Source organism: Hyperoodon ampullatus (genome assembly GCF_949752795.1).
Source record: "Hyperoodon ampullatus genome assembly, chromosome: 1".
In the NCBI taxonomy this organism is placed as follows: domain Eukaryota; kingdom Metazoa; phylum Chordata; class Mammalia; order Artiodactyla; family Ziphiidae; genus Hyperoodon; species Hyperoodon ampullatus.
The window spans coordinates 152502120-152513709 of record NC_136914.1 but is presented as its reverse complement, the minus strand read 5'-3'; the positions used below and the strand labels follow the sequence as shown (position 1 = coordinate 152513709).

The 11590-nt window shown below is 52.3% G+C and overlaps 1 protein-coding gene across 1 annotated transcript; it reads right to left on the bottom strand.

Moving 5' to 3' along the window:
- Positions 1-716: 716 nt before the first annotated feature.
- Positions 717-1643, bottom strand: NEUROG2 (neurogenin 2; the record flags this gene model as incomplete). The annotated part of the gene is made up of 1 exon (XM_079712635.1): positions 717-1643. Exon 1 carries the CDS (start codon positions 1533-1535, stop codon positions 717-719), a length of 819 nt encoding a protein of 272 aa, XP_079568761.1. The 5' UTR covers positions 1536-1643.
- Positions 1644-11590: the final 9947 nt, after the last annotated feature.

The following is an 11590-nucleotide window of genomic DNA, read 5'->3' as shown; positions in this document are numbered from 1 at the left end:
CCCTCTAACAAAACAACTTTTTCCCCCTTATAAATCATAAGAGACAGATGGCAAAATGGAGAAGAAAAAGGAAAGAGAAGGGCGGGACAATAGGCATTGTGACGAATCTGGGAAACAGAACAAAGTGCACAGCAGATAGGGAAAGTTTGGTTTGACAGGTGAAATTCCCACAGCCCGCAGACAGCACTGGGAATAAAGCAGATGCCAGCCATTGCAAATCTGTGGATAATATTATTACCGGTAAAAATCATTCAGATGCTAAGATACATTTCTTTCTACTCGACATTAACATCTCTACATAGAAGCAAAGGTGAAGAGATCACAGGAACCAGTTGCATTCCCCCTGGGAGATTCACACGCACTGCACCGAGAGAGGGGAAGAGCGTCAGTCCGCTCTGCGAACTCTTTAGACATGCCACCTTCATCTCTTCCCAGCATCTTTTTAGCCTTAAGAAGTGCCCCCCAAACTCTACCATCCTCTTTGACAATAAGCTCCATCACACCAATAAATTAGAGAGCCCGTCTGAATGAAGGAAGCCCTTCGCCAAGGAAGGCAACAAACAACCGAGGAATCATAACGGCTACACCTGCTCTGAGTAGTGAGATCGTTTCTGGGGCATGGAAAGCGGGGTCAGGAGAGGGGTGGGAGGAGGGCCTGAACGGGGACAGGAAAGGGTAGCCACTAAGGCCTGGCGTGGGTAGCAGAGATGGCGGCTCTAGATACAGTCCCTGACTATGGGCAGGTGAGGTGCGTAGCGGTGCTTGTCGGGAGGTGGGGACTGCCAATAGTCCATGTCTGAACCCGCCGGGCTGGCAGGAGATAAAGTGCAGCTGTAGGGAGAGGTGGAGTTGGAGGAGGCGGAGGAAGACGGCGCGGGGCTGTTCGTGCAGCTCCACGTCGAGGCAGGCGAAGGGCTATCTCCGCTGTTGCTCAGGGCGGCACTAGAGCCTCCGGGGCTCAGCAAGACGGCCTCGGAGAAGAGCGCCCCCGGCAGGCCGCCGCCGCCGCCGCCGCCCCCGCAGTGGTCAGCCAGGCGCAGCGTCTCGGTGAGCGCCCATATGTAGTTATGGGCGAAACGCAGGGTCTCGATCTTGGTGAGCTTGGCGTCCTCGGGGAACGTGGGGAGCACCTCACGCAGCGCGTCCAGCGCCGCGTTGAGGTTGTGCATGCGGTTGCGCTCGCGGTTGTTGGCCTTCAATCTACGGGTCTTCTTGATGCGCTGCACCGTCTCGGCCGTCTTGGCGCCGCGAGAAACGGCCCGCGCCCTGGAGGGGCGCCGCTTGCACTCGTGCACCAGACCCAGCAGCCGCGCTGGCCGGCAGCCCTCGGCCCCTCCCGGCGACCCAGCCCGCGCCCCGGCCCCGGCCCCACGCTGCCAACGCGCCCCGCCCGACGCGCCCAGCTCCTCCTCTTCCTCCTCGTCGGCGCTGGAAGATAGGGGCGTCAGAGCCGCCGAGGCGGGGGAGGCCGAGCCGAGCAGCACCAGCACGTCCTCTTCCTCCTTCAAGTCCAAGGTCTCAGATTTGACGAACATCCTGGAGAAGAGAGCAGAGAGGGAGAAAGAACCAAACGAGGTGTCAATATAGAAGCAGAGGCATGTTCTTGGTGTCGCCGGGACGTACTGCTGCGCGCACCCGAGAAGACCCCCTCGGAACGGCGCCAAGGAGGAAGGTAAATTGGGGAGGAAACCCCTCCTGTGCTCCCCAAGCTCAGGAGCGCCCCTTGTTGTGCCCCGTCGCCAGCCAGCCGAGTCCCGAACTCTACCGGCCGCCCTGACAGCTGTGTTCCCGCCCCGGAAAGGGCTGCGGCCCCCGTGACAAAGATTCTGCGCGAGCGAAGGGCGTTCGGGCGTGGTGGGACGGAGTACGGGAAACACCCTTCCAAGTAGGAAGCAGCCGCGCGGATACTTACTTGGTTCGCTCTCTGAATGTGCCTCGGCGTCGCTATTACTTTGGCGTGTGCTGCGATTCTCCGAGCAGCCCGGAGCGCAGTGCTGCCCCTTCTGCTGCCTTGGAAGCAGCGGGACTGGCGCTACTGCGGCGCGGCTCCGCGGGGGACCTCTCCGTCGTGCGAGTTTGCCAAGAGCCCCGGCGGCCGCGGCGACCCGCCCGGGTCTCGTGTGTTGTGCTGGTGGTGCGTGTCTGTCTGTCAGTAAGTCCCCGGCCGTGCGGCTCCTGGCACGCGACTCCCAGGCACTCCAGTTAAAGCGAAGCTGCTTGTGGTTCAGTGGCTGCGTGTCTGGCACACGACTCTCCTTAAAACCCCTTATATACCACCAAGAAAACAATCAGATCTGCCCCCGGGGCCCCCATCTCCCCCCATCCGCGGCCGCCGCCGCCTCCTCCCCCAGTGCCGGCCCCCCTTCTCCCCCGCTTTTCCCTCCTCGGCTTACTCTTTTCATTGCATTATCATCATTCATTTCTTTCTCTTTCTTCACCCACTTCCCCCCTCCCCTGGCCCTGCCATCCATCCTCCTCCTCCCATCGCCCCCGCCTCTCTTCTCCCCCTTTATCTAATCAGCATAAAATGGTTCTAAAGCTCCTGCTGGAGCTTGAGGCTGCGGTCGGAGTGCTGAAGCGGTGGCGGCTGCACCGGCTCAAGCTGCGGCTGTTGTCGCCGCCGCTGCCCATTGTGATTGGTGGCTCGCGCTCGGCTGGAGCGTGCCGCTAATTTATTAATGAATGGAGGTCGCGAGGCGCAGCTGGCCAATCAGGGCGCCCGGGACTCCGGGAGGCCTGCGAGCCACGCGCACCGGAGCCCGCTCCCTTTCAGCGGCTCATTAGGGGCCGGGGCGCCGGGGGCCGGCGGGGAGACCAAGGCGACCGCCCCCGCCCGGGTCCTTGCGGCTGCACCCCACCCCCGCCCCGACGCGCGCGCGCGCGCGCACCGCACCGGGCGCTGCCCGGCCTCCTAGCTCCCGGACGTCGGGATCCGAGGAATTAGTTAATGGGGGTCAGAATCCTGGGGAAAGCAGTTAGCCCTTTGGTGATGCCGGACGTCTCTTGGCAAAGCTTCTTAGGAGCTGTATCAAATAGTAAACTATTTAAAAACGCTTTCATTTGGTTAAAGGAGGAATGGGGTATGGATGACGAGCTGTGGGCACTTGGTGGGCAAGCGTGTTTAGGTTCCAGAAGGACTGACGTGGGAGGATGAAGAGAGAGGAGATTGGAGGATTCATAGGGGCGTCTCCTGCCAGGGCAGATAGAGTAGGCTTTTAGGGGATGTGAGAATAAAAGCACTCACATATGAGAACGAAAAGGGACCTCCTCATTTTACGTGTGACACACTGAGGCTCCGAGCACGGATATAGGTTTTTGGTTTGCTGTGGGTGGAAGGCGTTAGGGTTAACCCCAGTTTATGGCGGGGCGGACAGCAGAGGCTTCCTGCGCGGGGGGGGGGGGGGGGGGGGGTGCAGGGGGAAGAGCGCCGACTCGCAGCTCCCTCGAGCGAATGGGCTGCGTTGACATCTCCATGACCTCTGCTCCGCGCTGGGGGGCGTTGTAGGGACATGGGGCCCGTCCTCCCAATTCTCCCGGCTTTTGAATAGGAAAAAAAGAGCTGGAGGGCTACTGGACCTCGAAGGGAACTTGTTCTGAATTGCTCAACAGCCCTCCCTGCGTCCTCCTCCTCCTCCTCACGCTCACGCCCACCCTCTTGTCGAAGTGGCTGACTTCTTAGAACCAGAGCCCCAAGAAGTGTGTGCTGGACCGTGTGTTAGACGGTGCATGAGTAGCGGGGATGGATCTGGACTCCAGTAGATTGGAGAGGAGTCCCTTTTGCAGATTTAAGTTTCAGCAAGGCACAGTTGGAATGTTAGGATTTGAAAAGTGGCCGGAGAAAAAGGATATTGTCTGTGGTCTCGGTCTCATTCGAATTGTAGGAATTGGAAACAAGTTGTATTTCAGAGAAGGGGATGATGGAAGTGTTTTGGAGTGGTTTCAATTTGTTTAATGTTTTCTGCAGGGAGATCATGAGCCGGCCTGGAAGGCACAAAGTAAAGAAAATGAAAATTAGAATCCCATGAAAGAGACTGTTATCCGCTGCAGCTACCCAACCTCCAGACTTCCTTCTGTCCTGAATTTATTTGAAAACTGCCACGATTTTCACCTTGCTGGTTGATATTTGTGCTTTTCATCTCCTCCACTTTAAAAACAAGCTCCCTAAATTTAAAAGAATTATTTCCCCAGTTCCCTCCTCAATCCTTTTAGAACAGATTAATTTCATAAGGCAGAAATGCAGATATTAAAAAAGAAAGAAGAGAAATGTTCAGTGTCTCCAGAATACAGCATTTGCCTCTCTCACACTTCTTGGGGTCTCTGTCTCTGTATCATGAACCTTCAGAATAAGAACTTCATAAAAGAGTTTGACCAAGCAAAAGATGTGTCAGTAGTGGGGCTTCCCTGGTGGTGCAGTGGTTGAGAGTCCGCTTGCCGATGCAGGGGACACGGGTTCGTGCCCCGGTCCGGGAAGATCCCACATGCCGCGGAGTGGCTGGGCACGTGAGCCATGGCCGCTGAGCCTGCACGTCCAGAGCCTGTGCTCCGCAACGGGAGAGGCCACAGCAGTGAGAGGCCCACGTACCGCAAAAACAAAAACAAACAAAAAAAAGATGTGTCAGTAGTGAAAGATAGCAGAAGTGCTTACCATGGTTGTATGCACACATTAGCATTATTTTATAGGTGATGATCACTGATACCAAACAAGTAAATACTCTTTACAGCCCCCCCTAAAAAAAAACTCTCTAATGTCTTGGCTAGCCAAGGTAAAAAATTGAAGGGACACATGGGAGTGGATGCAGGATTTTTGTGTTAATTTTAAAAGAAACAGAGGATGAGAAAGCTAGGTTCTGAGGAAATGATCAGACTGCTACAAACAAATACTGGAATGATGGGAGATATTATGGGGTGTCAGTCTTTAGATATCTACGGCTCATGGAAGGAGTTGCCTGCAAAGAAAGACAAACCAATAGGTTAATGTAATAGAAACAAAAGAAAGTTTACTTTAGCATCATAGAAACATGCTTCTTTGCACAGGTCTTAAATTTTTGGTTAAGCTAGGAAGTACTGGGTTGATTTTATGATAAAATATATTGGGGGGAAGAATAGAATCAGAATCCAGTTAAGTGGAGGCTTACTGGAAGACCTGATTAGCTTTTATAACTCCAAACAAACACTGAGATCAAGCTGGTTCTGATGGTTAGGGCTAGTGAAAAACACAATGGATTTCTTTTTTCTTCTTAATTAAATAATTTATTTGGGCTTCCCTGGTGGCGCAGTGGTTGAGAGTCCGCCTGCCGATGCAGGGGACACGGGTTCGTGCCCCGGTCTGGGAGGATCCCACATGCCGCGGAGCGGCTGGGCCCGTGAGCCATAGCCACTGAGCCTGCGCGTCCGGAGCCTGTGCTCCACAACGGGAGAGGCCACAACAGTGAGAGGCCTGCGTACCACCAAAAAAAAAAAAAAAAAAAAAAAAAAATTAATTTATTTGGCTGCATCGGGTCTTAGCTGTGGCACCCGGACTCTTCGTTGTGGTGCGAGGGCTTCTCTCTAGTTGTGGCGCACAGGCTCCAGAGCGCTTGGGCTTGGTTGCCCTGTGGCATGTGGGATCCTAGTTCCCCGACCAGGGATCGAACCTGTGCCCTCCTCATTGGAAGGCGGATTCTTAACCACTGGACCACCAGGGCGGCCCCACAATGGATTTCTTTAGTTGATTTTTAACAGTATTTGGGTATCTGACCCCCCAGTTTTTATGTTCTCCCAGACTTTATGATGCGCTGAAACGGTGAATGCTTTTCTTTGTCAAAATCCAAACTTTTCTACTGTCTGTAAGAAGTTAATAGTACATATTTAAGTGTATCCTGTGCAGATATGTAGTAACAGTAAAATATTATTAGGATGAATTGCACATTTCTGATTCTGGAAATTTCCAGGAAAGGAAATTATTTTCAGAAAGAAAACGTATGCCAAGAAACTAATATATTGTGTACGTAGTCACATGACATAAATCAGTCTCTAACCTATGTAAATCGAAAGATATCAGGGGGCTTCCCTGGTGGCGCAGTGGTTGGGAGCCCGCCTGCCGATGCAGGGGACACGGGTTCATGCCCCGGTCCGGGAAGATCCCACATGCCGCGGAGCGGCTGGGCCCGTGAGCCATGGCCGCTGGGCCTGCGCGTCCGGAGCCTGTGCTCCGCAACGGGAGAGGCCGCAACAGTGAGAGGCCCGCGTACCGCAAAAAAAAAAAAAGAAAAAGAAAGAAAGAAAGAAAGATATCAGGGAGTTTATATAACTTTATTTTTAAAATAAGGGCTTCTTTGGGTATATGCAGTGATGTGTGCAAAAGTACAGGCGTTTTAAAAAAAAGTCACCCTCTGTATTATCATGGAATTTTAAGAATTTTGGTTGTGTGTTTCCATTGTAGCCTTCAAGAGAAACATCACTCTTGATAATATTTCTGGAAATATTTCCCACCATGTAGAGTATTGTTTTTTAAAAGAATGCCAAGAACAATTAACTTGCTAGTGCAATCCAGAAATCAGCCGTTCACACTCAGTTGCAAAATTTTATATGTTCAGCATTTTGCTCGGTTTTGTTGAAAGAAAGCAATTTCGATTTGTACTCAGATTTGCAAAGATGTGACCAACGCCAAATATCCTTAGCTGGACTCTTCTTACACTCTTTTAACTTAAATAAATTCAAGAGGCACTTGTGTGGTCTAAAAGATTGTCCAGATGAAACGAGGCTGAAATGTTATGCGAAGGGGGAGGGGAGCGCGTGAATAGCGTCAGGGAGTTTGGTGACCGAGAGCTGCTCCTGTCCATTGCGTGAACTGTCCTAAAGGGTCAAGCTGTTCATCTTCAGCCCCTCTTTCAGTGTGCAGTCCTACTTTAAGGGAACAAAAGCTCAAAGCAGGCAGTTATCAAGAAATGGGAGTCCAATGATTTAAACTCATCCCCAAGCCTTAAAAAGAAAGGGGGCCCGAGTGCGTGTAGGGAGAGAAAAGTGACGTAAAGGGAGGGGGGAAGGGGTGGAGACCTTTGGAAAGTCTTTGTTGTTTTTAAGAAGTTTGAACTTAGAGACGACCCAAAAGCCCCAAAGTTTAGGGTAGGTGTTGCTGTGGAGCCACAGGCTACATCCCTTCCACACTTCGACCTCACAAGTGGCCAGAGAGGACAAATGGTCCCCATGACATACTCTTGCCGTTGCGGGTGAATGGGGCGAGGGCGGCGACAGAGAAGGGCTCCTTTCCCAGAGCGTTGCAGGGGCAAAAGTTTGCCCGCCCATCAAGCCTGTCCCCCAATTCACAGTAAACCGCCCTGCCTGCAGGGGAAGGGAGGGACTCTGCTCTGCTAAAAGGAACGGATGATGTATCTGCCAAGGGTGGCTTTGTAGCCTAAATCCTAATCTACCTGGTGAGCTCTCAGAAAGGCGGAAAGAGGGAGAGAAAAAGTTAGCCGGTCCTGAAGAGCTTTAGTTCTTCGCCGCGGACTAGAAGCACAGTTTCTAGCGCCGAGGAGGCCCGAGTGGGAAAGATCAGCTCCCCCCACCCCAGCAGAGGACTCCTCACCCTGTCAGATTTCATTACCGGTGATGGTGAGTGCTTGGGAGCCAGAGTGAGCTCGGAATTTTTGGCAGTCCCCTTCTGGGGAGCCAAGGAAGCCAAGAGCAATAACAATGTAAACTCACGCCCCACCTTCTTACTGGACCCCTGTGCGGATTTCTCAGTCTCATCCTCGATTTTCCCTCGGATCCTGTCGGGGAGGATTTGTCAATCTAGTCCTGAAGAGGTCCGAGCTAGGATGCTGCGCTGTCATTTCAGCGCGCCAGCCCCTCCCCCTTCCGTGTTTGGGGAGAGGCGGGAGAATCTACAAGAGGAGAAGAGAGGCAGAGAAGATCGTAACCCATCCCCCGGGACCCCCATTCCGAGACCCTTGCCCTAAACCCGCTTAACGTGCTTTGGTGCCTCAAGTCAAACATTCAGGAAATCCAGCTTGACGCACAGGTCGTCTTGATGGCGGCGAAATCCGCCCGGCAGGTGCCGAAAGGCTCCCTTCCTTCTGCATCGACTCTACCCTCTCCCCACCCGCTCCGGAAAGGCAGCGCCCGGCAGGCCTCTCTTCGCTCCTTACGCGGCCCGCTGCCCAAGCACCCCTCTTCTTTCCCACGAAGGAAAGAAATCACTGTAGGAGATTTTGCCAATCTCCGCCAGCTTTCTGATTGTTTTCCTCAGGTAAGGGGAAAAGAACAGCCGGCGCGTGAATGGGGGGCTGGGGGCCCACTAGGGAGAGAAGCCCCCCACCCCTCTGTGCCTGCAAAAAGGGACATTGGCTATCCAGGGGAAAGTGCAAGAAAGAGAGCACTAATCGCTGAACCAGGAGACAAACACGATTACCAGCTCCGAGCCTTGAGTCAGAAAGTCTCATAGACTTTAAGATGTTAATCCCCAGCATAATCCTTCCTTTGGCGTGTAGGAATAGTGCAGCCACAAGAGTTGTTTTGTTATTTATATTGGCGTTTAATAAAACTCAGCCAGTGGTGAATGGGCTGCCCACTCTCCAATGGTAATTAATTCCCTATTTCAGTGACCCAATTGTCCTGGGACAGAGCGGTGGGCCCGTCCCGGTGCCCCGGTCCCTCTTTGTGCGGATACACGGCCCTCGTGCTTCAACAGCTATGGAAACTCATTCTTTTGATGTCATTCAAGGAGTTTTCCTTGGGCATCTTCTAAACTTCAAGGACCCTTTTCTTTCTCCGTTTCATGAAAAGCAGTGCGAGCTTGACCACCTCTGTAGAATTTAATGATTTGGTGAAAGAACTCTTTGGGGTTTGTGTAGGGAGTTAGACAGAGAGAAAGGAAATTTGGCAGCCTGCTCCCTTGCACGGACAGTCCCGAACCTGGAAAACACAAAACTTATTCAAAGCAATGGATAAAGATCTGAAAGCCGATTTTCCCTCTCCTCTCCCCACTAAGGAAAAACATAACCTCCCAGAATTATCTTCTGGAAATTATTGTTTGTTGATGATATAAATTAAAAGGGTGAGGTAGGGTAAATAAGTTCGAATCTTTAGCAGAGAAAGTTCTTAAATCTGTTCCTTTGGGAAATAAGATATCATCCTTCTACGTTAGCGCATTCATTCAATCATGTCTCCCTTTTACCTTCAAAATGTACTTAATGAGCACCCACTGTGCCAAGCACTGTACCAACCCCTGGGAACAATGCCATGCACAAGACAGACACTATTCCCACCCCCATAGAGCTTACATTCAAATAAGCAGACCAAAAAAATGAGAAAGTTACATGCCAGAAAACTGTGTGTCGGGAGAGGGCGAGGCTACCTTTTCTCTTCACGGATCCAAAAGGATACTCTGGGACACAAACCATTCGGGGTCAACCCGCGTAGCTAATTTATTCATTTTTTCATTCCCCCCGAATATTTCTGCAAGCGCCTGCTGTGTGCCGGGCGCCGTGCGAGGCGCGGAGTAGGCACCGCGAGCGAACCGGGCAGCTGCGGCCTGCTGGTCGTTGGTCCCGCCCGCGACAACGCAGTCGCCGGTGTTACACTCCGCGGAGCCGCCGGGGCTCCAGGCCGGGAGGGGGCGGCCGCGGCGCGCCCAGCAGCTCTCCCTGCACAAGTAGCTCTTCTATGTCTTTATACGCACTTCCAAAAAAACTTCGCAAGTCACAGAAACAATTCAGAATTCAACTAAGAAAATACAGAGTGAACCATATGGCCTGGGTGGCTCGAGTCGGCTGCATTTTACTCCAGACAAAGAAGGGATTGAGAGTTGAAGGAAAGGAGAAAAAAACCAACTTTCCGGCTGATGAAGCTGTTGTCTGGAGGCAATGATCCCAAATCTGAAGGCTTTATTCTGGCTCCGACGGAGACGTGATATGTCATATGATTAGCATCTTTCATATTTACAAGAGTGGTATGGGCTGCCAGTCTTGAGAGAAAGGCGAGAGAAAGAAGGGGGCATATGCTGAAATGGATTTAGCATTTGAAAGAGAGAAAGGAGATCGGATAAATACACTTAAACGAGGATTTCGTTTTACTCCTGTTGAGTTCTAATGGATTGTTGATTGAGATTGTAGGGGCCTGGAACCGAGGTGTCAGCAGTAATTTAAAGAAGGCATTCAGCCTTCCAGCGCCTCTTTTCTCCGTTTCCCCCTCTCACCCCTCCCACCCTCTCTCATTTACGCCTTCAAGCAGTACGGGGGCGGAGAAGGCTTTTAAAACAAAACACAAAACAAGGTCTTACGCTCGGGCGATAGCCGAGGGAGCCGGAGTGCTGATGGGTTTGGAACAGGCGCCCGTACAGCCCGCCGCGGCCCGGGATCACGCGCCCTTTCTGTCGCACCTGAGCGTTTTCAGGTCTCGCCTAAGGTCCGGGGCCGCTGGGCGCGCGGCGAGGTCCTGGCGCCCTCTGGCGGGGTCCGCGGACAAGCCCCCTGCCCGGCCCGCCGGCCGCAGACACCGCGTTGGCCTGGGCGTCGCTTCGCAGTCTGGCCCGGGACCGGCTCTGGGGCCTTCCCCTGCGGCTCGGGTTTCGAACGCAGGTAGGCGGCCACCTGTAACCTTCAGGCTCAAAAGCGTCGGTGGTGTGCGCCTCGGAGCCGAAATAAATTGACCTATAACACACCTCCTCCAGTGGTTCTGATGGCTGCCAAGTTTGAGAACGAGCGGGCCTCGGTCCCAAGACTTTTGTTTTGAGGAGTTAGCTGTTCAGCCGCTAGAAGCGACGCCAAGACTCAATAGTTTGGGGGAAAGACTTAGACTCCAGACTGTTAAAAGGACCTCATATGCACTTAGCGGGTGTATACTATGTCAGTACAGATCTGTGATTCTCCTCACACCCAGAGCCACTTCCAGATTCACTCTCCAGAGTGCTTGTCGCTCCCCTGGTTTTTTTTTTTGTTTGTTTGTTTGTTTTTTTTTGCAGTACGCGGGCCTCTCACTGTTGTGGCCTCTCCCATTGCGGAGCACAGGCTCCGGACGCGCAGGCGCAGCGCCCATGGCTCATGGGCCCAGCCGCTCCGCGGTACATGGGATCCTCCCAGACTGGGGCACGAACCCATGTCCCCTGCATCAGCAGGCGTACTCCCAACCACTGCGCCACCAGGGAAGCCCCCTCCCCTGGCATTTTTTATTCTCTTCCGAATTGGTGCTTAATGCTCATTTGAGCTAGATGTCATGTGTGTAAAATGTTGGGGGAGGAGTCTAAGAGGCTCAAAGTGCCAGTCGCCTTAGGCCTCATCCCCTGGATCCAGACGCCCGAATTCCTATTTCCGCTCTGCTTCATCTCTTTCTTGCTTAAGTTTGCTTGTTCTTAACTTTGTCAGGGAAATTGTGCTTTCCCAAGTGTCAAAGGCAACTTAAGGACGTGTTATTTTAGCACTTTACCTGTGAATCTTTTAAGCTGTCCACATTTACCAACAGTAGAGACTAACTAATAATAAATATAATACTGCTACAGTAACAAAATGTCGTGCAGACTTTAAAATCATATTTTTGATGGATATTTAATTTTTTTCAAATTTGATATAATGCTTAGTATGACCCCAATATATAGATGATTTATATCTCTGAA